This window comes from Oncorhynchus nerka, linkage group LG11, assembly GCF_034236695.1.
Source record: "Oncorhynchus nerka isolate Pitt River linkage group LG11, Oner_Uvic_2.0, whole genome shotgun sequence".
In the NCBI taxonomy this organism is placed as follows: Eukaryota; Metazoa; Chordata; class Actinopteri; order Salmoniformes; family Salmonidae; genus Oncorhynchus; species Oncorhynchus nerka.
Window position 1 is genome coordinate 26,953,996 of NC_088406.1, and position 24,030 is coordinate 26,978,025.

The 24,030-nt window shown below is 42.2% G+C and overlaps 1 protein-coding gene and 1 pseudogene across 2 annotated transcripts; one reads left to right on the forward strand and one right to left on the reverse strand.

Annotated features, from left to right (window-relative positions):
- The first annotated feature begins 2,788 nt into the window (after nt 1–2,788).
- On the forward strand, nt 2,789–5,813 carry LOC115136631 (nuclear factor 7, brain-like). Of its 2 annotated transcripts, none has more exons than XM_029672203.2 (6): nt 2,789–3,443; nt 3,667–3,762; nt 3,942–4,172; nt 4,605–4,627; nt 4,711–4,829; nt 5,042–5,813. In XM_029672203.2, the coding sequence occupies exons 1-6, from the start codon at nt 3,039–3,041 to the stop codon at nt 5,578–5,580; spliced, it is 1,413 nt and encodes a 470-aa protein (XP_029528063.2). In that variant the 5' UTR covers nt 2,789–3,038; the 3' UTR covers nt 5,581–5,813. The 2 variants fall into 2 exon arrangements, with proteins under 2 accessions (XP_029528063.2, XP_029528064.1); XM_029672204.2 differs by having other exon boundaries at nt 5,023–5,186.
- A 718-nt stretch (nt 5,814–6,531) lies between these two features.
- LOC115136630 (FMR1-interacting protein NUFIP2-like) lies at nt 6,532–12,204 on the reverse strand (annotated as a pseudogene).
- Nucleotides 12,205–24,030: the final 11,826 nt, after the last annotated feature.

Consider the following 24,030-nt stretch of genomic DNA (forward strand, 5'->3'; position numbering starts at 1 on the left):
TTACATGCAATAACTAAAGTAATACCTGGCTGGCCAAAACCTTCACATTGAACAAATGATTTACCTTTACAGTGTACTGTTTCAGAGACGGCCTCCTATGCCTGGGCTTTCAATGAGAAAGCCATGCATTCCAGCAGTGAAACATGACCTGTTGATAACACAAATCTTCCACACATGAGAGTCTATCATCAATACACAAGGAGAGTTAAATCACTGGCGTCCCACTGGTGTACTAAGTGAAGTGCCACGCTCAAGGTAAACTGGCCTACATCAGCTATGTTCTAGCATTGCACATCCCTCGGTCTAGCATTATTCATTCAAGCGCTCTACAATTCAAACCCTGCAGCTTTTCACTCAAGGACAATATTAGAACCCTGATAAGTTATGCTTTCACTGACACCATGGCAAAAGCTTCTTTGTCGGGACTACAGTAAGATGCTCTGATCGGATCACAAGACAAGTCCTGTAGTTTACCCCTGTAGTGGTGCAGGAATCTTACCCTCTCTGCCCCTATCCATGTGTAAAGGCACTGGCCACCAAACAGCACCTTGAGCATAGAGGTTCTGAGGAAGTCAGAAACCAAGTTATATTTTATCAGAAGTTGAGGCAATTAAGGCTCACAAATATTCATGTTCACAATTACTAGGATCAACCATTTAGTGACAGTTCTGTGTTCAGAGCTTAATCTACTGTATGATAAATATTCATAATGTATAAATATTATTGTTATGACAATGGTTTGAGGTACGACAATGGTATGATATTTTATTGTTTTATTGTTTCTTCAAATTGATTTATTTCACCTTTATTTAACCAGGTAGGCAAGTTGAGAACAAGTTCTCATTTACAATTGCGACCTGGCCAAGATAAAGCAAAGCAGTTCGACACATACAACGACACAGAGTTACACATGGAGTAAAACAAACATACAGTCAATAATACAGTATAAACAAGTCTATATACGATGTGAGCAAATGAGGTGAGATAAGGGAGGGAAAGGCAAAAAAGGCCATGGTGGCAAAGTAAATACAATATAGCAAGTTAAACACTGGAATGGTAGATTTGCAGTGGAAGAATGTGCAAAGTAGATATAAAAATAATGGGGTGCAAAGGAGCAAAATAAATACAGTAGGGAAAGAGGTAGTTGTTTGGGCTAAATTATAGGTGGGCTATGTACATGTGCAGTAATCTGTGAGCTGCTCTGACAGTTGGTGCTTAAAGCTAGTGAGGGAGATAAGTGTTTCCAGTTTCAGAGATTTTTGTAGTTCGTTCCAGTCATTGGCAGCAGAGAACTGGAAGGAGAGGCGGCCAAAGAAAGAATTTGTTTTGGGGGTGATTAGAGAGAAATACCTGCTGGAGCGTGTGCTACAGGTGGGAGATGCTATGGTGACCAGCGAGCTGAGATAAGGGGGGACTTTACCTAGCACGGTCTTGTAGATGACATGGAGCCAGTGGGTTTGGCGACGAGTATGAAGCGAGGGCCAGCCAATGAGAGCGTACAGGTCGCAATGGTGGGTAGTATTTGGGGCTTTGGTGACAAAACGGATTGCACTGTGATAGACTGCATCCAATTTGTTGAGTAGGGTATTGGAGGCTATTTTGTAAATGACATCGCCAAAGTCGAGGATTGGTAAAATGGTCAGTTTTACAAGGGTATGTTTGGCAGCATGAGTGAAGGATGCTTTGTTGCGAAATAGGAAGCCAATTCTAGATTTAACTTTGGATTGGAGATGTTTGATATGGGTCTGGAAGGAGAGTTTACAGTCTACCCAGACACCTAAGTATTTGTAGTTGTCCACGTATTCTAAGTCAGAGCCATCCAGAGTAGTGATGTTGGGCAGGTGCAGGTAGCGATCGGTTGAAGAGCATGCATTTAGTTTCACTTGTATTTAAGAGCAATTGGAGGCCACGGAAGGAGAGTTGTATGGCATTGAAGCTTGCCTGGAGGGTTGTTAACACAGTGTCCAAAGAAGGGCCAGAAGTATACAGAATGGTGTGGTCTGCGTAGAGGTGGATCAGAGAATGAAAGACACTGCTTCTACATTACAGACCTGCCTATTTGGGAAAAAGGATAACGTAAATAAATATGAAATAGATATTTTCACAAATCCTCCACCCTCAACATGACAAGAGTAGGGAGATGCTTTGGAAGTCCCATGCCAGCCTGCCTCACACCATAATTACACACAGTAGTCATTATGGCCTCAAAGGTTAAAGGGCCAGGACCTTGTCCTCTTCCCACACAGAAACATGGCAAAGACCCTCTGTCCCTCTGACGGTGGTAATAGGGAGACAATGGGTCAACCCTGAGACAATATATGTAGTTGACATCCTGCAATTAAAACAATAAAAACAATTGACCTCTGAACAACCTAACCTCCAATCAAATTGCTAAAATTACATGATGCAAAAATACAAATCTGCTCTAGAGAAATTTTATTTTATTTTCATTCATAGATTCCTTTCCAGATGATTTGAATTAATTAAGTTATTGTACACAAAAAGCGCTATAAGGTCAATTATTCATTGTAAAGGACAGTGTGTCTTCAAAACACAAGCTCTGTGAAACCTTGACTGCCCTCCAGTGATTAACTTGGAAATAAACAAGGAACTTGAGGCCTTCACACACAAACCCTCAACATCTACCACTAACATAATTTAGGGGGTAGTCAGCCCCTCTTCATAATATTTGAAGCAAGAAACATTAACAAATTAGTTTCTTTGCTATGATATATTATGTACAGACTTTTGCGTAAGTGTGTGTAGCTGCGAAGCTCCTCCCCTCATACACATGTAATATACAGAATGCAGGAAGTAAACACAGCACTCTTTGACAGAACTCTATTTATTTGCCTGTTTTGTACAACAAAGGGCAATGTACATGATATAGGACCTTTCAGATCACTTACTGGAGGAGATAAGGACATCCTTTAGTTTATAGTCTTATAGTAGATGCCTGCTACCAAACAACGGTGAGTCTTTAAAAGTGAAAGTTAACTGATTCCTAACAGTGGGGCATTACGAGTGTGACTGAGAAAATGGCCTCCCGACGGTCTCTCCCAGAAGACGATCTCTCCTGTCCTGTGTGCTTAAACATCTTCAGTGATCCTGTCCTGCTATCATGTAGCCACAGCTTCTGTAAAGCCTGTCTACAGGAGTACTGGAGACTGAGAGGATTTCAGGAATGTCCCGTTTGTAGGGAAGTATTTTCAATGGGTAATCCACTCTGTAACCGGGCTCTAAAGAACCTGTGTGAGGCTGTCTTAAAGGAAAGGAGTCAGACCGTTTCAGACGGGTCTGAGGTTCTCTGCAGTCTGCATGGTGAGAAACTCAAGCTCTTCTGTATGGAGGAGCAAGAGCCCATTTGTGTGGTTTGTCGTGATTCAAGGAAACATAAAAAGCATGACTGCATCCCCATACAGGAAGCTGTACAGGAACACAAGGTAGGATTATTTGGTAGTGGCAAAAAAATACCTTGCAGTAGTTTGTAGTAGTTGTTTCTATTTGGATTATTTTGTAACATGTAGCACTATTTTGTGGTACTTTACAATAGTTGGTGCTAAGATACAGCTTGTGAAATCTGTTTGTTTTTTACTCTTAACCAAATGTCTTTCCTACACAGCAATTTCAGAGTAATTCGTTTGTGAATCCCATGTTTAATTTCAGGTGAAACTCAAGACTATATTGAACCCCCTAAAAGATAAACTGAGGCTTCTTAATGAAATCAAACTCACCTGTTCTAAAACAGCAAAACATATCAAGGTATGAAATTTCAGTATTGATGCAACAACATTGTACTCATTTTGGCTAGTTTGTTGTCAACTCAGTTCTAGATCATCATCATACTGTAACAGAAGACTGAGGTGAAGCCATTTTGATTGGATGCCTTCAGCGGTGGGGGGGATACAGTATGTCTTAGATTTTCCTCTCACTGTCTCCAGATCCAAGCCCAGTACACAGAGAGGCAGATTACGGAGCAGTTTAAAAAGCTGTACCAGTTTCTGCGAGAGGAAGAGGCCGCCAGGATAGATGCAGTGAGGATGGAAGAGGTGCGGAAGAGTCACGGGATGAAGAACAAGATAATAGAGATGAACAGAAAAATATCATCACTTTCAGACACAATCAAAGCCATCGAACAACAGCTGAGAGTTGAAGACATCTCATTCTTGCAGGTAAACAGCTGATTTTATGAGTCAATATTGTATATTGTAGCAATCCTTCCTATATGAGCCACGTTACAATTCCCACCAAGTGGGTTAACCCTATTGGTGCAATGTGTAGAGTGTTTGCCTCATGTCAGTGACCCGGGTTCACTTCTCTGCGCCCCCATTCACTACATTGGTGTCAGAAGTGGGAATGCACAGCCCAGAAAGTGTGAGGGGACTAAGTAGTCAATGCATGTTCCTTCCTGTTTGGAGGGGGCAATATAGCAATCCTCACTATATGAGCCAATTTACAATTCCTACCAAGTAGGAATGCATAGGTGCCTTTCGCGCCGGTGACCTGTTTGCTTCCCTTCCCTGCCGTTCTCTACAGTATTATTTACTGTTTATTTTATTGATAACACTGATTTGCATCTCACCTGCTTTCTTGTTCCTCTTCAGAACTACAAGGCCTCTGTGAAAAGGTAAGTAATCTTAATCCTGTATCTCCTCTCTGTGGTTCAGAACCTATCATCAGAGCAGTATTGAACACTAAACGTTCTTCCAGAGCCCAGCACCCACTGCCAGATGCAGAGAGGGTTTCCGGAGCGCTCATAGAAGTGGCCAAACACCTGGGCAACCTGCAGTTCAGAGTCTGGGTGAAGATGCAAAGGATTGTTCATTACAGTGAGTGTTTTATAGCAACAACAAAAAAGTTTTAGTCTGCGCCTTGTTCTTCGTCCTAGAACAGTATCTGTAAAAGGCTAAATCAGAAGAAATCCACATAGTGTTCTGAATAATAATAAAAACAATATTCTTTCTATTGCAATGCTCATATTTAGATGTTAGTCTCTCAATTAAACTTGTGGGTAATTTCCAGAGTTAAAATCTCTCATCAGCTCCTGTAATCCTGGACCCCAATACTGCAGGCACACGTCTCATTCTGTCTGAGGACTTGACCAGCTTAAGGGATGCTGATAGAGCACTACAGCTTCCTGACAACCCAGAGAGGATTGATGGATGTGTTCTAGGCTCTGAGGGTTTTAACTCAGGAACACACAGCTGGGATATTGAGAATTTGGATGGTTCCTATTGGGCTGTAGGTGTGACCACTATGCATGCCAACAGGCCTAATAATTGTAGCGGTATGCCAAATGAATCCTGGGGTGTTTGGACTACTTGTGATGTATACCTAGAAATGTCCCCACAGCCAAATCTCCATCGCCTCCCAGTAGATCACTTTCCCCAAAAGATGAGAGTGCAGCTGGACTGGGCCAAGGGAAAGCTTTCATTCTTTGACCTTGATAAAAACACACACATACACACAATCACACACACCTTCACAAAGACGGTCTACCCTATATTTCGTCATGATAAAACATTGAGGATCTTACCAGTGAAGACCAGTGTGACAACAGTTAAATACAGCACAAACTGATATAGTTTAACTGCCACAACACTGTTTCTTAGCACTCTACTCATAGTCCTTAGTGTTAGAGGTGTGCATTGGTCTTTTCTCCACTATCTTTGACACACACTCGGTTCTATAACAATGGATTCTGACCCTGGTCTTATCAACAGGTGAACCAATCAAATTGTTCATGTATCACTCTATGTAGCATAATGTTGATATTTTGTATTGATTGATCCAGTAAAAGCATTTTGATTGCTGTGGATGTTTTTCTATTGTCAGAATGCGGTGTATGGTAAATCTGTATTCTTGCTCTGTCTGGTCAGTCGCATCTGTGATGTTGATCTTCATTATCAGTAAACTATATTTTACTTCCTTACCAAAAGCATGTCTAACTGCATACAAATGTCAACTAGGTTTTATTAATACAATGTGAAAAAAATTGTGTTTCCCTTATTGATCTCCTGTTTTACAATTTCCAGTATGTTAGTCTCCAAACATCACATCTAACACGAGGCACCGACAGCAAGAGAACAGAACTGGTCTCTTAAAGTACCTCCATTTTCAGATGTCTGTCCTCTTTCTCACTGACACACTCATGCCATTGGTAAAGGGGGGTGTTGAGCTATGACTCAAACCTCCTTGTCTAACCACTGTAGTGGAACATGCACAACATGTTTAGAAACTGTTAGGTCCACTAGTATTACTCTATACCACTCAAACTCAACTCTAAACCTCAACACCAGTTCCACTGGTGGAACTGGCTTCAAGGTCCAGAGTTGGTAAGAGTTGAATAACCCTGCTCTATACCTTCCTGGCTTTGTGCGAGTCTCTCAATCCATTCAAACCTCAGATCTTGAGACGAGGAAGAACTAATGTATGGAAATGAATGGGACTGATTTCATTTAAAGGGTAGTTATTGTAAATAGACTTGAGTGTGTAGTCGTAAGTCATTTAAAATAACAAGAATACAGGAAGTTTCAGCTAATCACATTTTTAATAGATTTAGAAACTGACAACTTGTTAATCCTTAGCATAACTACAGCAGGAAAAGAAAATTGAGCAACAATTAACGTAACTTAATACATGACAGTATGAACAGTCGACAACATGGCACAACTTCTAAATACACTGTACTGTAGTATAATTTTAGTACCAAATGCAAACGTCAGAGCTATTAAATTTCTTTCTAATATTTGAATTGCGATTTAGAGGGACACAAACTAAAGGAATTAAGATGCCATAAATTAACCATTCAGTCAAATACAGACTTGTATTTTCACATTAACCCTGACAATTAAAACACTGACCTAAAAAGCGTGACCCAGTCTGAGAAACCAACCTAAAGAAAGTTAGTTATAATTCTTAAACTGATCGCAGACTGACAATCCCCAGAAGTGAAATTAAGAGTAAGTAAAGATCTCATTTAAAACCCAAGGATAGACAGACTGTTCAAAGATGTCCTCTGGCTTAGTTTGGCATGGTTGATTATTAACATGGACAAAACTTTTGGTCAATAACTATATTACATTTAACAGACTGTCCTACTTACAGGTGCTGTAATTGTTAGGGGCCAAAGAGTTGGCTGGTATACAGATTTAATTTAGTTAACTAAATTTGACTAATTAAATCGATAAATCTACATTAAAGTGGTGATCAGTTATAATGTAGGCTGATTAAATTCACGTATGGGGACTCGGGAGGGAAAACTCCTCAACTAACAGTCTCAGAAAGGACTGTTCCTGTCCCTATGAATAAGAAATACTAACAATTCTCCTCTGAAGGTGAAACAGACTTGAGAAATCGGTCTTAAATTTACGCTAAATCCTGCATTGATGTCAATAGGAGATTTGCAACACGAACATTTGCATAGTTCTGGTTAAAATACTGCCCTGTATGAATCTCTAGAGAGTTCCTGCAGTGGTCACTGCCTAAGTGCCAATCCTGTGCAAAATCCAATGAGAAAGACTCCCTAGAACTTCAAAAACTAAATGTTAAAAGAAAATGTACACAAATATGGGGCACTCATTGGAGCATTGAGATGGTACGTAGATGTAGCATGTTAAGCATAACCTGGATTTATAAACTGGATGATTAACAGAAAATATAAAAATGAAAAAGTATAGCCTCTGCACAGTGTTGGTAACCACCACCACACATCCTGAGAAAAACATCCCAAAAAACCAGTCCGGTATTAACAGAGCCCAAAGAATTTAAACAGAACTTTGAGCCAGTACAGACCTAGGCCTCAATGGGAAAGGGATGCATATTCTCATAATTTGAACAAGTTCCATCTATCTACCCACCCAATGACCTGGGATTTCAAATTAGTGTAATTATGTTAAAAGGGAAAAATAACATGTGAACCAAAAGTCCCAAAAATATATATGTTTTGCAGGGGCTTACAAAAGCCTTCCCCGTGATATTTGGTTGCTTGCATTTAACCTAGAATACAAGCAGAAAACCCCAACTTGTTTTCACCTTGCAGCACACGGTTTACACATCTAGAAGTCAACCATTCTAAAACGTTCAAACCTTTCCCATTTAATTCAGTCTGAATTCAAAATTACGCACCTGTGATAACTTAAAAGGTCAAATATGAACATTTTGAATTCCTAAAGAAATCAAAATGTTTCATCTTCCAAGACAGGCTGAGAGTATCCTGTGATTCCAAAGATATGGCGGGAATGCCGAGGTGGTGATTGACTGTCTGAGCATCCCACGTCACTTAATGTCCTCAACAAGCCTCTCTGAACATGGGAATTGAGGGCGAAATGTATGAGTCACTCTTGCTGACAAGTTTCCTGTCAAACAGTTTTGTTCCCCCACTGTTCAACCAACCTGTAATCTCCCGAATGACAGCATCCCTGTAAGAGGCTCATTGTGGTCTCTGTCGCTACTATACTGTGCCTGACCCCCCCTCCCCCTCTACAGCACAAGCTGCTCACATCAAGTTAGTCCTGCACATGAGTCTCAGAAAGGAGAGGGAACCAATTCATGAGGCAGCGGCCAGGAGAGGGCGTAGCACTCAGTCATGACTTAACAGGCCCATCCTTGGACTGCTCATAGAACACAACTCCTTTTGAATCTAGACGGAGGGAAGTAGGACACGTCAGATTTGCTTAGCTCAGACATACTATACCAATAAGGCATTTCGGGTTCTTGAAAATCTCTCCACAATCATACAGCAGGAATTACAAGCTTACCTTGTTTTTGTAAATTCTGAATATATTCAATCTCTGTAAAAATATAAAAACAATGTTTAGTACAGTGTGAGAGATTGATAATACAGTAGTTATACATGCACCATTCTCTTTCTGTTCTAAGGACCAGCCATAGCAGGACAATTTTTTAACTTTGAATGATCAGAGGCAACAGCTACCTACCTTTAGTGTGATAGATAACAGCAGCTTTTAGATCGAACGCCCCCCAAGATCTTGAGTCACAACCCTTGTGGTGGCTGTGCTCCTTCACCAGAGCAGACACAGGATGAGCAGGGGAGGCAAGAGGCAACTCAGCACCAGGGTCCTTAGAAGAGGACACTACGGCACATCTACTCCCAGCCTCACCAATCAGAGTGTCTGTGCCAGGGGCTTGGCCTCCCAGCGCAGCATCAGGGCCAGGAGCCAAGTGAGGGTCTGATTTCCCAACACTGCTATGGACTTGGGACATAGTTTGTTTGTCCTGCTTGTAAGCTCTTGGGAAGAAGGGCTTGTCAGGTCTCAGAGAGGAGGTGGCAGAGACCTGCAGAGGCAAAGCTGTAGGGCCACCTCCCTGAAAGGTGATCTCCACGATCTGGCCTTTCAAGGCTGGCTTCCCCACCTCCGGCCACACCTCGGGCCCTGCACTGGGCTCGTTGATGAACGACAGCCCCCACTGGTTCTGGAAAATGTCCACCAGAGCTTTGGGATTTGTCTTAGAGGCAGGTGAGTCCACTTGGTGGGCGCTGGGGAGGGCTGGTTGCATATTTGAAGTGGCCAGGGGGTAAACAAGGAGACTGGGCTTTCTCAGTTCTCTGGTAGTAACGGAGGTGGTGCCCGACATATTAGTGCCGTTGCTGGACAAGGATGATTCGTTCTCCCACTTGCGGGGAAGGGAGACATGCATTGCTCCAGTGCAAACAGCAGTGGTGAAAAGTGGCGCAGGGAGGGGGCAGCTATTCCCCTCTCCAGGTAGGAGTCCATTGGTGAAGCTAGGGGAGGTGATGGTTTTGACAGCAGACATGGGGACTTGGGAGAGTCTGGTGGGCACCTGGGACTGGGGAGGGGAGGTGTCACCTGCTTTGTTTAGATTCTCTTTCACTTTACTTGCATAACTGACCTTGGGCACTGTTTTGGCACTACTATTGTCCACAGGAAAGACAGGGGGTGGTTTAAAGAGGGTCCATGAATCCTTTTTTGTGGAGGTAAGCTTTGCTTTGCTTAGTCTGTCTTCCAGCTTTTTAACAGAGCCTGCAACAGCTTTGCCATCAGAGTTGTTACAGTGTAGTTCACCAACCTGAGCCACAGGTGGGACACTTGTGATGGAAATGGGAGACTGTGAGCCTGCTGCTGTATCGGCAGCCTCTGGAGTGTGAGGCTCCGTGTCATGTTTGTTAGTGACCATAACTGCCTGAAGCGTAGCCTTCTCCTGCCAAGCAGTCACACTCTCCTCTGCCATTGCACTCCGCTGAGCCCAGCGTTTCTTGGGAGTGATGTATCCACTCTCAGAACCACTGCCACCACTGTCTGGTCCAGGCATGCTGGGGTAGCCGTTAGCATACAGGTCAGGTTTGAGGAGCACAACGCCATTTGTTAAAGCAATGGACTCGCTCTTGCCATCACGTGTTTTCAACTCTGAAGGCGTGTCATTTTTGCAATTCATACTGTTCTTAAAATGGTTATTGCTACTGCCTTTTGTGTGAGTGGCGAGGAGCTTCCAGGGAGGTTTGGGTTTCAAGTTGTTTGCTGCTTGAGTAATGAAGGGCATCCACAGGAACAGAAGGGGTGTTCTCTCTCCACTGGGCTTCCATTTATTTTTCCATTACCTGATGACATGACAAGAAAATACACAATAACAATCAAATATACTGTACTTGCATAGAGTAGACCTACATCTTCACCCAAAAGAATACGCCTGTTTTGTCTATGTCCATAACAATACAGGCTATCCAATGAAGTCGTACAGGTAAACTGATGCCACATTTCCTGCAGACAATTCAATATCTGATATTGAAAGTGTTAATGAGTATTTTTATATTTATTTTAAACATGAATACATTTGAAAGAAAGTCAAGCCCGCTCACATGACTTGATACATGTCATTGCCAATACTAGCCAGCAGATCTGATCTTGCTTACAGTGGCACGAGGGTCAGACAGCATTCCTCTGTATATTAGGAAAAGTTACCTCAATCTAAGGATGATACATGCATTGTACTCAGAATTGTCCCATTATCCCAACTGCTACACCAAGAAGATTGAACAACAGCTAGTTTAGTAGCAGTCATTCAATCTTCTCGTGGAACAGTTGGGATAATGGGACAATTCTGAGTACAATGCATTTATTTATTATCATCCCTGGATTGAGGTACGTTTTCTGAGCTATATCTTCAGCGGCTCCTTGGGGTCTTAATATACACAGGAATACCGTCCGACCATAGACATAGTACAGCTGTAAGCAAGTGGGTCGGATCTACTGGCTGTGCCAATGATGCCAGAGAAGATCAAGTGACAAGAGCAACAGGCCCCAAAAAAAACGATAGCTATTAGCAAGCTACGATAGACTTGACAAACAGCTGATCAAACACATTTACCATTGATGCCAACACTCAGACCATAACTCTTACAATTACATAAACGTAGGAAAAAGTTACTGTTTACCGTAGCTAGCTAATGATAATAGCCAATGTTACTTAATTAGCAAATGTTAACGGAACATTCCAGAGAAGCCGGTTCGTGTTGCAATGACGTTAGATAACGCATTTTCTACATTCGCAAAGGCTAACATTAGCAAAAGTGACACTCAACTGACTAACGTTAGTATCAGGTAATTACATCGGATTTGTTCGTTGGCACATTTCTTAAATCATTTCTGGCTGCCAACTAACGTTAGCTAGTTAACTACGTTAGCTGTCCGGTTATTAGACGGTGCACAAGGTCAATGTCCAGCGAACTGTCGTTAGCTAGCCAACGTTCACTAATTTAGTTAACCGTACCAATCTAGATAACTAACTAAACACTCACTAACAACGTTCTCTAAAAAAACTGATTAGCCAACGGGCTAGCTCATGTTTTATATAATAGCTAGCTATGTAGTTAGCTAGCTGCAAGCTGGCTAGTGACGGCTCAAAAGTTTGGTGCTACAGTACTGTAGTAGATTATGGAGGGACATTCGGACCCGTTTTCTCCGTCTGCGCTTCCTCGTACTGATGCTGTTGATCATTTTCTACCCATGCGTTCGGTGGACCGGGGTGACTAGTCTACATGCTTCAAACATCCCTCAGATAACCATCCATCGGTCCGGTCCTCCATTGAAGTGCAAATCAAATGCAAATCCACGAAGGCTGCCTCCCCTGTTAAACTAGCTAGCTAGCCAGTAGCATAGCCAAAACATTCCCAATCAACGCCCATGACTTCATTTCTGAGCTACGTTTGGGCGTGTACAAGCGGATCATTTGTATCAAGTCGGTGACCTCTCAGTGTGTTGCATTATGGGGTTTAACAATTGTCCGGCTTGCGCATACATTTTTTTAAACAAAAATTGTGTTGTAAAAAACATTGAGTTTTGACTGCAAGTTTTTACAGTTTCTCTTTACCAACTTAATTATACAGCCATTGCCTGCATTGTGGGAGGCTCCATTGCCATTCAATCATTAGGATGTTTTTGTTTGACCCACGCGAACGTGACTGAAACAGGAACACGCCCGACCCCCACCAGTTTAGTCAATAACTGAACTCTCTCACAACACAAGTTCCTTCCCAAGGTATGGGAAACAAAAGTTTAATGAAAACACACAGAAATAGTACACCCTCCATATAATTCATATCATATGACCAATAGTACTGTAGAGATATTATTACTTGTACACAGTATAGCTGGGTCACCCTGCCCCGCCCCTAGTGGTCCATGGCCCTGTAGTGCCCCAACCCAAACACACCCCACTCAGCTTTAGGATCTTGGTGAAACATTCATTATTGGTTTCAGGTGTGTTAGGCCAAGGCCAGAGTGACCACACAGGACAGCAGACACCCAGGACCAGGACTGAGCAGCCCAGCGGCTAGGGATTGCCTAAATAGGTACACTACTGTTAAAAAGTTTGGGGTCACTTAGAAATGTCCTTGTTTATGAAAGAAAATTATTTGTTTGTCCATTAAAATAACATAAATTTGATCAGAAATACAGTTTAGACATTGTTAATGTTGTAATTGGCTATTGTAGCTGAAAACGGCAGATTTTTAATGGAATATCTACATAGGCGTACAGAGGCCCATAATCAGCAACCATCACTCTTGTGTTCCAATGGCACGTTGTGTTAGCTAATCCAAGTTTATAATTTTAAAAGGCTAATTGATCATTAGAAAACCCTTTTGTTAGCACAGTTGACAACTGTGGTGCTGATTAAAGAAGCAATACAACTGGCCTCCTTTAGACTAGTTGAGTATCTGGAGCATCAGCATTTGTGGGTTCGATTACAGGCTCAAAATGGCCCGAAACAAAGACCTTTCTTCTTCACAGAACAGCACAAACGGGATCTAAACAGAATAGAAAGAGGAGTGGCCCCGGTGCACAACTGAGCAAGAGGACAAGTACATTAGAGTGTCTAGCTTGAGAAACAGACACCTCACAAGTCCTCAACTGGCAGTGTCATTAAATAGTACCCGCACAACACCAGTCTCAACATCAACAGTGAAGAGGTGACTCCGGGATGCTGGCCTTCTAGGCAGAGTTGCAAAGAAAAAGCCATATCTCAGACTGGCCAATAAAAATAAAAGATTAAGATGGGCAAAAGAACACAGACACTGGACAGAAGAAGATAGGGAAAAAAGTGTTATGGACAGACAAATCTAAGTTTGAGGTATTTGGATCACAAAGAACATTCATGAGATGCAGAAAAAATTGAAAGATGCTGGAGGAGGGCTTAATGCCATCTGTCAACCATGGTGGAGGCAATATTTTTATTTATTTTATTTTTATTTCACCTTTATTTAACCAGGTAGGCAAGTTGAGAACAAGTTCTCATTTACAATTGCGACCTGGCCAAGATAAAGCATTACATTTACATTACATTTAAGTCATTTAGCAGACGCTCTTATCCAGAGCGACTTACAAATTGGTGCATTCACCTTATGACATCCAGTGGAGCAGCCACTTTACAATAGTGCATCTAAATCTTTTAAGGGGGGGGGTGAGAGGGATTACTTTATCCTATCCTAGGTATTCCTTAAAGAGGTGGGGTTTCAGGTGTCTCCGGAAGGTGGTGATTGACTCCGCTGTCCTGGCGTCGTGAGGGAGTTTGTCACCAAAGCCCCATATACTACCAGATATACTACCCATATACTAAAGCAGTTTGACACATACAATGACACAGAGTTACACATAGAGTAAAACAAACATACAGTCAATAATACAGTATAAACAAGTCTATATACGATATACGACGCAAATGGGGTGAGATAAGGGAGGTAAAGGCAAAAAAAGGCCATGGTGGCAAAGTAAATACAATATAGCAAGTAAAACACTGGAATGGTAGATTTGCAGTGGAAGAATGTGCAAAGTAGATATAAAAATAATGGGGTGAAAAGGAGCAAAATAAATAAAATAAATACAGTAGGGAAAGAGGTAGTTGTTTGGGCTAAATTATAGGTGGGCTATGTACAGGTACAGTAATCTGTGAGCTGCTCTGACAGTTGGTGCTTAAAGCTAGTGAGGGAGATAAGTGTTTCCAGTTTCAGAGATTTTTGTAGTTCGTTCCAGTCATTGGCAGCAGAGAACTGGAAGGAGAGGCGGCCAAAGAAATAATTGGTTTTGGGGGTGACCAGAGAGATATACCTGCTGGAGCGCGTGCTACAGGTGGGTGATGCTATGGTGACCAGCAAGCTGAGATAAGGGGGGACTTTACCTAGCAGGGTCTTGTAGATGACATGGAGCCAGTGGGTTTGGCAACGAGTATGAAGCGAGGGCCAGCCAACGAGAGCGTACAGGTCGCAATGGTGGGTAGTATATGGGGCTTTGGTGACAAAACGGATTGCACTGTGATAGACTGCATCCAATTTGTTGAGTAGGGTATTGGAGGCTATTTTGTAAATGACATCGCCGAAGTCGAGGATTGGTAGGATGGTCAGTTTTACAAGGGTATGTTTGGCAGCATGAGTGAAGGATGCTTTGTTGCGAAATAGGAAGCCAATTCTAGATTTAACTTTGGATTGGAGATGTTTGATGTGGGACTGGAAGGAGAGTTTACAGTCTAACCAGACACTTAGGTATTTGTAGTTTTCCACATATTGTAAGTCAGAACCGTCCAGAGTAGTGATGTTGGACGGGCGGACAGGTGCAGGCAGCGATCGGTTGAAGAGCATGCATTTAGTTTCACTTGTATTTAAGAGCAATTGGAGGCCACGGAAGGAGAGTTGTAATGGCATTGAAGCTTGCCTGGAGGGTTGTTAACACAGTGTCCAAAGAAGGGCCAGAAGTATACAGAATGGTGTCGTCTGCGTAGAGGTGGATCAGAGACTCACCAGCAGCAAGAGCGACATCATTGATGTATACAGAGAAGAGATTCGGTCCAAGAATTGAACTCTGTGGCACCCCCATAGAGACTGCCAGAGGTCCGGACAGCAGACCCTCCGATTTGACACACTGAACTCTATCAGAGAAGTAGTTGGTGAACCAGGCGAGGCAATCATTTGAGAAACCAAGAAACCAATATGATGGTCTGGGGGTGCTTTGGTGGTTGTAAAGTGGGAGATTTGTGAAGGGTAAAAGGGATCTTGAAGAAGGAAGGATATCACGCCATTTTGCAATGCCATGCCATACCTTGTGGACGGCGCTTAATTGGAGCCAATTTCCTCCTACAACAGGACAATGACCCAAAGCACAGCTCCAAACTATCTAAGAACTATTTAGGGAAGAATTCTGGTATTCTGTCTATAATGGAGTGGCCAGCACAGTCACCCTATTGAGCTGTTGGGAGCAGCTTGACTGTATGGTACATAAGAAGTGCCCATTAAGCCAATTCAACTTGTGGGAGGTGCTTCAGGAAGCATGGGGTGAAATCTCTTCAGATTACCTCAACAAATTGACAACTAGAATGCCAAAGGTCTGCAAGGCTGCAATTGCTGCAAATGGAGGATTCTTTGACGAAAGAAAAGTGTGAAGGACACAATTACTATTTAAATGTAAAATAATTATTTATAACCTTGTCAATGTCTTGACTATATTTCCTACTTATTTTGCAACTCATTTCATGTATGTTTTCATGGAAAACAAGGACATTTCTAAATGACCCCAAACATTTGAACGGTAGTGTATCTCCCTTGATTTCCCCTGACCTGGGAAATTTCAATACAGACTCCTTTTCTCGTACTATATTCCATATAAGGCATTCAGACCTTATGAAAGTTGCACAGTATACCCTTAATCTTAAAACAAATCTAGTGATAATGTACATAGCTTGACATGTATTACATACATTGTGGGAGGATAACCAATGAATGGCAATGCATTTATCAGCCACTATAAATGCTAAGTTACACAGTTTCTTCTGATAACAGTCTCCAGTATCAACATTTCCAAACAAGCAAAAACAGGGAGAAGAGAGAATATTTAGACATGCTGAGATAAAAGAACTTACTCTTTGCCAGAATTCAGCCCGCCTTCACAAGACCACAACATATGCAAATATGTCCCATTTTGTGCTTTACACCTCCAGCAGAATAATAACATTTCCGAGTGAATGATATTCAGTTTCACTGGAATATAAACTCAGCAAAAAAAGAAACGTCCTCTCACTGTCAACTGCGTTTATTTTCAGTAAACTTAACATGTGTAAATATTTGTATGAACATAACAAGATTCAACAACTGAGACATAAACTGAACAAGTTCCACAGACATGTGACTAACATAACTGGAATAATGTGTCCCTGAACAAAGGGGGGGTCAAAATCAAAAGTAAAGGTCAGTATCTGGTGTGGCCACCAGCTGCATTAAGTACTGCAGTGCATCTCCTCCTCATGGACTGCACCAGATATGCCAGCTCTTGCTGGGAGATGTTACCCCACTCTTCCACCAAGGCACCTGCAAGTTCCCGGACATTTCTGGGGGGAATGGCCGTAGCCTTCACCCTCCGATCCAACAGGTCCCAGACATGCTCAATGGGATTGAGATCCGGGTTCTTTGCTGGCCATGGCAGAACACTGACATTCCTGTCTTGCAGGAAACCCCGCACAGAACGAGCAGTATGGCTGGTGGCATTGTCATGCTGGAGGATCATGTTAGGATGAGCCTGTAGGAAGGGTACCACATGAGGGAGGAGGATGTCTTCCCTGTAAAGCACAGCGTTGAGCTTGCCTGCAATGACAACAAGCTCAGTCCGATGATGCTGTGACACACCGCCCCAGACCATGACGGACCCTCCACCTCCAAATCGATCCCGCTCCAGCCTCGGTGTAACGCTCATTCCTTCGACGATAAACGCGAATCCGACCATCACCCCTGGTGAGACAAGACCGAGACTCGTCAAAGAAGAGCACTTTTTGCCAGTCCTGTCTGGTCCAGTGATGGTGGGTTTGTGCCCATAGGCGACGTTGTTGCCGGTGATCTCTGGTGAGGACCTGCCTTACAACAGGCATACAAGCCCTCAGTCCAGCCTCTCTCAGCCTATTGCGGACAGTCTGAGCACTGATGGAGGGATTGTGCGTTCCTGGTGTAACTTGGGCAGTTGTTGTTGCCATCCTGTACCTGTCCTGTTGGTGTGATGTTCGGATGTACCGATCCTGTGCAGGTGTTGTTACACGTGGTCTGCCACTGCGAGGACAATCAGCTGTCCGTCTTGTCTTCCTGTAGCGCTATCTTAGGTGTCTCACAGCACAGACCATGCAATTTATTGCCCTTACCACATCTGCAGTCCTCTTGGCTCCTTGCAGAATGCCTAAGGCACGTTCATGCAGATTTCTTATGGTGTTTTTCAGAGTCAGTAGAAAGGCCTCTTTAGTGTCCTAAATTTTCATAACTGTGTCCTTAATTGCCTACCGTCTGTAAGCTGTTAGTGTCTTAATGACCGTTCCGCTGGTGCAGGTTCATTCATTGTGTTTAAACCCTTTACAATGACGATCTGTGAAGTTATTTGGATTTTTATGAATTATCTTTAAACGACAGGGTCCTGAAAAAGGGACGTTTCTTTTTTTTGCTAAGTTTAGTACGTTCTATGGATGGTCTTAAACTGCAGTTATTTATGTGTGAGATTATATGAACATGACTGAGCATTCTAACATATCTGTATCCATTGATTATCATCAATAGCGTAAATCGACTTTGGAGTTTTGTCAGAATGTCTTAAAATAGCATCTGGATTGTCCAGTGTTTGCTGGACAAAGGGAATAGAGTGTTGTATCTGCAAAAAATCACCTCACCTCTGTTACAGACTGGTCTTGCCTGACCCTGCTGAGACCCTTGTCACTACCTGATCCTCCTAAAATTAGGCATGACAAAGAATAACCTTGGTGTACATTTATACATTATCCAATAATACATTACATTACATTTAAGTCATTTAGCAGACGCTCTTATCCAGAGCGACTTACAAATTATAGAATCAATGGTTCAATAATTGAAATTACCATTATTCCCAGATCCCAAACTGTAGCTTTAAGCTTAAACTGCTGTCATGTAGCTACGGTAGGTCTACCCATCAATTCAAGATGGAGCTTTGTATCATTCACAAATATACTGAACACTTCACCTGAGCTCCGTAGACTGGTCTTCCCTGGCTGTCTGACCTTGCTGGGAATCTTCCCACTCCTAAATGGTAGGCTATGAGAAGTCTCTCCAGCTCTGCTCTCTTCAAACTACATCTAGCATATTGGCTGATATAGCCCAGTAATACAATGTAAGGGCCATGTGAGAATCTCCGGTAAGTTGACCTATTTCTTAAGTTATTTTTGCACATTTGATATTGCCTATAGGGTGCATAATTGCTGGGACATGGCTGCCAAGTGAGCTGCGTAACATACGCCCTGTAGCGCCCCAACCCAAACACACCCCACTCAGCTTTAGGATCTCAGTGTGCAATGGGGTACTGTGGTGTCAACAGCACCCCCTATATTTAAGGACAGGTATTTACCTTAGTCCTTTAGCTCCATTCACTTCACCAGAGAGGAAGAGGCCACAGAATTTGTAAACCATCTTTGAGTTTATTGGTGAAAAAAAACAACATATGACTAAACAGTGAACAGGTTACCAATTGACATCTTTTCCATCCAATCAAATGATTGAAAACTCAAATAGGCCTACTGTGGGAAGAGAATTATTTGCTATAGTGGGCTACATGTATGATTCAGATGATGAGCAGAAAGCATAGAGTTACAGGACTCATCTTTGTATCGGTGCCTTTATGGTGACAGCATTGGTAGCGCCATTGAGGTTATCTCCATTTTATTGTAGTCAAATTAAATGATTTCATCCATTCTCTTCAACTACACAAGTCTAATGCCGCCACTGGTGTTTGCTATGTGTTGCTTTTGTCCCAGGGACCTCAATCAGAACTAATAAAGTACTATAGATACTGGTAGGTACTTTAGAGCTACCTAAATGTTGTCCCAGTAGGCATCTAATGGAACTATGGCATCACTGGCGTGCCATCCATCCCACTTCAGACACAAATGTAGTGAATTGGGACTCAAACTCGGATCCCTGCTACTGTCCTCTCCACGAAGTTGCTAGGTGTTTCTTGTGTCGCTAATGCTAACACATGGAGCATGCCACCTAGTACAAATTTGCCATAGTTTCCGAGCTTCAATCTGACAAGTCTTTCCAGGATACACTTTTGACGACCTCAGACACTATCCCACTTCTCACCTCAGTATTGAGAAGAGTGGAGGAGAGCAAATGTGGTAATGGATTCTCTGGATATTACGTACCCAGGATAATGTAATAGATCAAAGCTACCGGTAGGTGGGGGAAAAGTCACTGAAACAGAATAGTGTAAAGCTGCCACCATCTTTCAAAAACAGGGAGCTATAGTAAAGATTTGTATAACTTAACCAAGGTAGACGACAGACTGTCATTTCAAATAGGAACAAATGAGTCATAGTGGGCAGAACAAGCAAGGAGTTGGGCAGAGGCAAGCAGGAGCCAGCAATGTCCTATTGGCACGGTCTAGCATGCATTTGCATATTTCCGTTAAGGAACGCCTCCTCCGTGAAGTGCGCATGTGCAATAACTCAATTCGCCTTTGCACTCCTAAACAATGCAATTTTCTGAAACTTTGGCAAAGGGTAAAGTCTACAAAACTTAGTCCACTCTGTTTGTAACATATTGCAGTTTTGGGAGAAGAAAACAATATTGAGATCAAATGTTTAAGTGATGGGAAAATGAGCAGAATGTCGGCCAAAATCCATCTCATTCGATCTTCTCCCACTCCCAGCCACTGGGCTTCCTCCTGGAAACACCAAGCGAATGCTTTACATTTATACATACGGTGAAATATCTGTCTCCATTGTTCAATCTGTGGTTATAGGGTGACAAGAAATTGGGAGATGAACCTATACACTACCCATTGCTCAACATGATTTATCTGGATTTACAAATGGAGACTGAAACCAGGGAATGGACTGGCAAGCTGTTCCATGATGAAGGGGCTCTGCACAGGAAAAGGCCCTGCCCTCAGCTGTGCTTTAAGATATTCTCGAGGTGACTTAGGTAAAAGTCTGGTGATTAAATCGAGCATGTTGGTTTATATTGTGTGAGCATGTCCTTGAGTAAGTGGGAACATATAAATGTAGGCTATCCAACTTGCACATCCCACTTTTATGATAATTACTAAAGACCGATGTTTTAGAATGCTCTCAATGTTGTTATGTTAGTTATTATTATATCCACAAATAAAATATTTTGCATAAGTCTGAGACAATTAACTCACACTGTGTGTGTGTGTGTGTGTGTTTGTGTGTGTATGTGTGTGCTTGTGCTTGTGCTTGTTGATGTCAATATAAAATAATGTCTGTGGGTGATTTGTTAGTCAAATGAGTTTGGTGATAATATGCAAACCATTCATGCTCATAATCTGCATTTTATATGTACATTCTTTCAAGTTTAATTTTGCAAGAAAATCTATCCTTCTTTTTCTCACAGGAGTCTGTTTTAAAACATTTTAATTCACCCATGCCTTTGAAATGCATACAAAATGTGAATTCTCTCTGAATTCAACACTCACACAAATGACTGTCCCTTTAAAGGCCCTAAGCTGATGATACTGTTCTTATTGTAAATACTAATCTTTACTTTATGCACATTGCACAAATTATGGATGTGTTTTTTCATATTTATTTAGGAAGCTCAAGCTATCTACTGTGATCTATCGTGGCCTCAAAATTTCTGCATCTCAAAAGAATATAGCATGCCATCCCACTATAAAACATTCAGTGGCCAATGCTTGTGCTCATGCTACTACTCCACCCATCAGGAGAGAGTGCTCTGAAATACATTAGTGATGAATGGATCAATGTCCCAAACTCCCAGAACTCGCAACCGATATACACTTCTCTTCTGAGAACCTTTATATGATGAAGTTTAGAGCAGTATAGATATGGACTGGAGACAGACATCAGCAAAGCTTGTCCACATACAGTTCATAGAGTCACACTTCAGCAAAGCTTGTCCTCATACAGTTCATAGAGTCACACTTCAGCAAAGCTTGTCCTCATACAGTTCATAGAGTCACACTTCAGCAAAGCTTGTCCTCATACAGTTCATAGAGTCACACTTCAGCAAAGCTTGTCCACATACAGATGTGGAGTCACACTTCAGCAAAGCTTGTCCACATACAGATGTGGAGTCACACTTCAGCAAAGTTTGTCCACATACAGTTTATAGAGTCACACTTCAGCAAAGCTTGTCCACATACAGTTTTTAGAGTCACACCTCAGCAAAGCTTGTCCACATACAGATATGGAGTCACACCTCAGCAAAGTTTGTCCACATACAGTTTATAGAGTCACACTTCAGCAAAGCTTGTCCACATACAGATGTGGAGTCACACTTCAGCAAAGTTTGTCCACATACAGTTTATAGAGTCACACTTCAGCAAAGCTTGTCCACATACAGTTTTTAGAGTCACACCTCAGCAAAGTTTGTCCACATACAGTTTTTAGAGTCACACCTCAGCAAAGTTTGTCCACATACAGTTTTTAGAGTCACACTTCAGCAAAGCTTGTCCACATACAGTTTATAGAGTCACACTTCAGCAAAGTTTGTCCACATACAGTTTTTAGAGTCACACCTCAGCAAAGCTTGTCCACATACAGATATGGAGTCACACCTCAGCAAAGCTTGTCCACATACAGTTTATAGTCACACTTCAGCAAAGCTTGTCCACATACAGTTTATAGAGTCACACTTCAGCAAAGCTTGTCCACATACAGTTTATAGAGTCACACTTCAGCAAAGTTTGTCCACATACAGTTTTTAGAGTCACACCTCAGCAAAGCTTGTCCACATACAGATATGGAGTCACACCTCAGCAAAGTTTGTCCACATACAGTTTTTAGAGTCACACCTCAGCAAAGCTTGTCCACATACAGTTTATAGTCACACTTCAGCAAAGCTTGTCCACATACAGTTTATAGAGTCACACTTCAGCAAAGCTTGTCCACATACAGTTTATAGAGTCACACTTCAGCAAAGCTTGTCCACATACAGTTTATAGAGTCACACTTCAGCAAAGCTTGTCCACATACAGATATGGAGTCACACTTCAGCAAAGCTTGTCCACATACAGATATGGAGTCACACCTCAGCAAAGCTTGTCCACATACAGTTTATAGAGTCACACTTCAGCAAAGCTTGTCCACATACAGTTTATAGAGTCACACTTCAGCAAAGCTTGTCCACATACCGATATGGAGTCACACTTCAGCAAAGCTTGTCCACATACCGATATGGAGTCACACTTCAGCTAAGCTTGTCCACATACCGATATGGAGTCACACTTCAGCTAAGCTTGTCCACATACAGTTTTTAGAGTCACACTTCAGCAAAGCTTGTCCACATACAATTTATAGAGTCACACTTCAGCAAAGCTTGTCCACATACAGATATGGAGTCACACCTCAGCAAAGCTTGTCCACATACCGATATGGAGTCACACTTCAGCAAAGCTTGTCCACATACCGATATGGAGTCACACTTCAGCAAAGCTTGTCCACATACAGATATGGAGTCACACCTCAGCAAAGCTTGTCCACATACAGATATGGAGTCACACTTCAGCAAAGCTTGTCCACATACCGATATGGAGTCACACTTCAGCAAAGCTTGTCCACATACCGATATGGAGTCACACTTCAGCAAAGCTTGTCCACATACAGATATGGAGTCACACCTCAGCAAAGCTTGTCCACATACAGATATGGAGTCACACTTCAGCAAAGCTTGTCCACATACAGATATGGAGTCACACCTCAGCAAAGCTTGTCCACATACAGTTTATAGAGTCACACTTCAGCAAAGCTTGTCCACATACAGATATGGAGTCACACTTCAGCAAAGGTCATCCACGTACAGATACTGTATGGAGTCACACCTAATCAAATCTTTTCCACATACAGCCTGCTCTTAATGAGCATCCACCATTTCCCCACTTCCCATAAAAATGTACTTTCAGTGTGGCATCGTGACTGACTCGGCTGATAAATGAAATGGGCTACGGGAGCTACTGATTTTCCAGTGTGATAGAAATTGTCATAATTTGGCCGGGTTTTACATCTCATTTCCTCTCCTGTGAAGTCTCTTAAGAAAGCGAGTTCCTAAAAACAGACTCGGACGGAAATGACCTGCTGCTTTAAATAGACCTGTCTTCCACAGAGAGAGACAGAGAGAAGACAGGGGAACAGTGAAACTCTCCCATTGTAGCTACCTCATTAACTCTGAAGGTAATGTTGGCACTAGTCTTCATGGCAATGCACATATTTTACTTTGTAGTATATAGAATTTTATAATGTTATATCTTGTTTATTGATATACACGTGTGGGATCGGCAGGTAGCCTAGCGGTTAATAAGAGCTTTGGCTCAGGAACCGAAAGGTTACTGGTTCGAACCCCCGGGCCGACTAGGTGAAAAATCTAAATGGATCTTAATTTTACCAGTTTCATTGCAGGAGTAAAACAAAAGAAGGTGATAAATAAAAGAAGGTGATACTTTCTTGTTATGCAGGTGAGTGAGGACCCAAAAGCGGTTTAACAGAAACAGAGTCTTTTAATGTCAAAACACAGGGAAGACATAG

Bases quoted from the DNA above. Each gene is read 5' to 3' on its own strand.
- LOC115136631 (XM_029672203.2), top strand. From the start codon at position 3,039: ATGGCCTCCCGACGGTCTCTCCCAGAAGACGATCTCTCCTGTCCTGTG. The intron at 3,444-3,666 runs GTAGGATTATTT...GTTTAATTTCAG, and splicing joins AAGCTGTACAGGAACACAAG to GTGAAACTCAAGACTATATT. The intron at 4,830-5,041 runs GTGAGTGTTTTA...ATCTCTCATCAG, and splicing joins GCAAAGGATTGTTCATTACA to CTCCTGTAATCCTGGACCCC.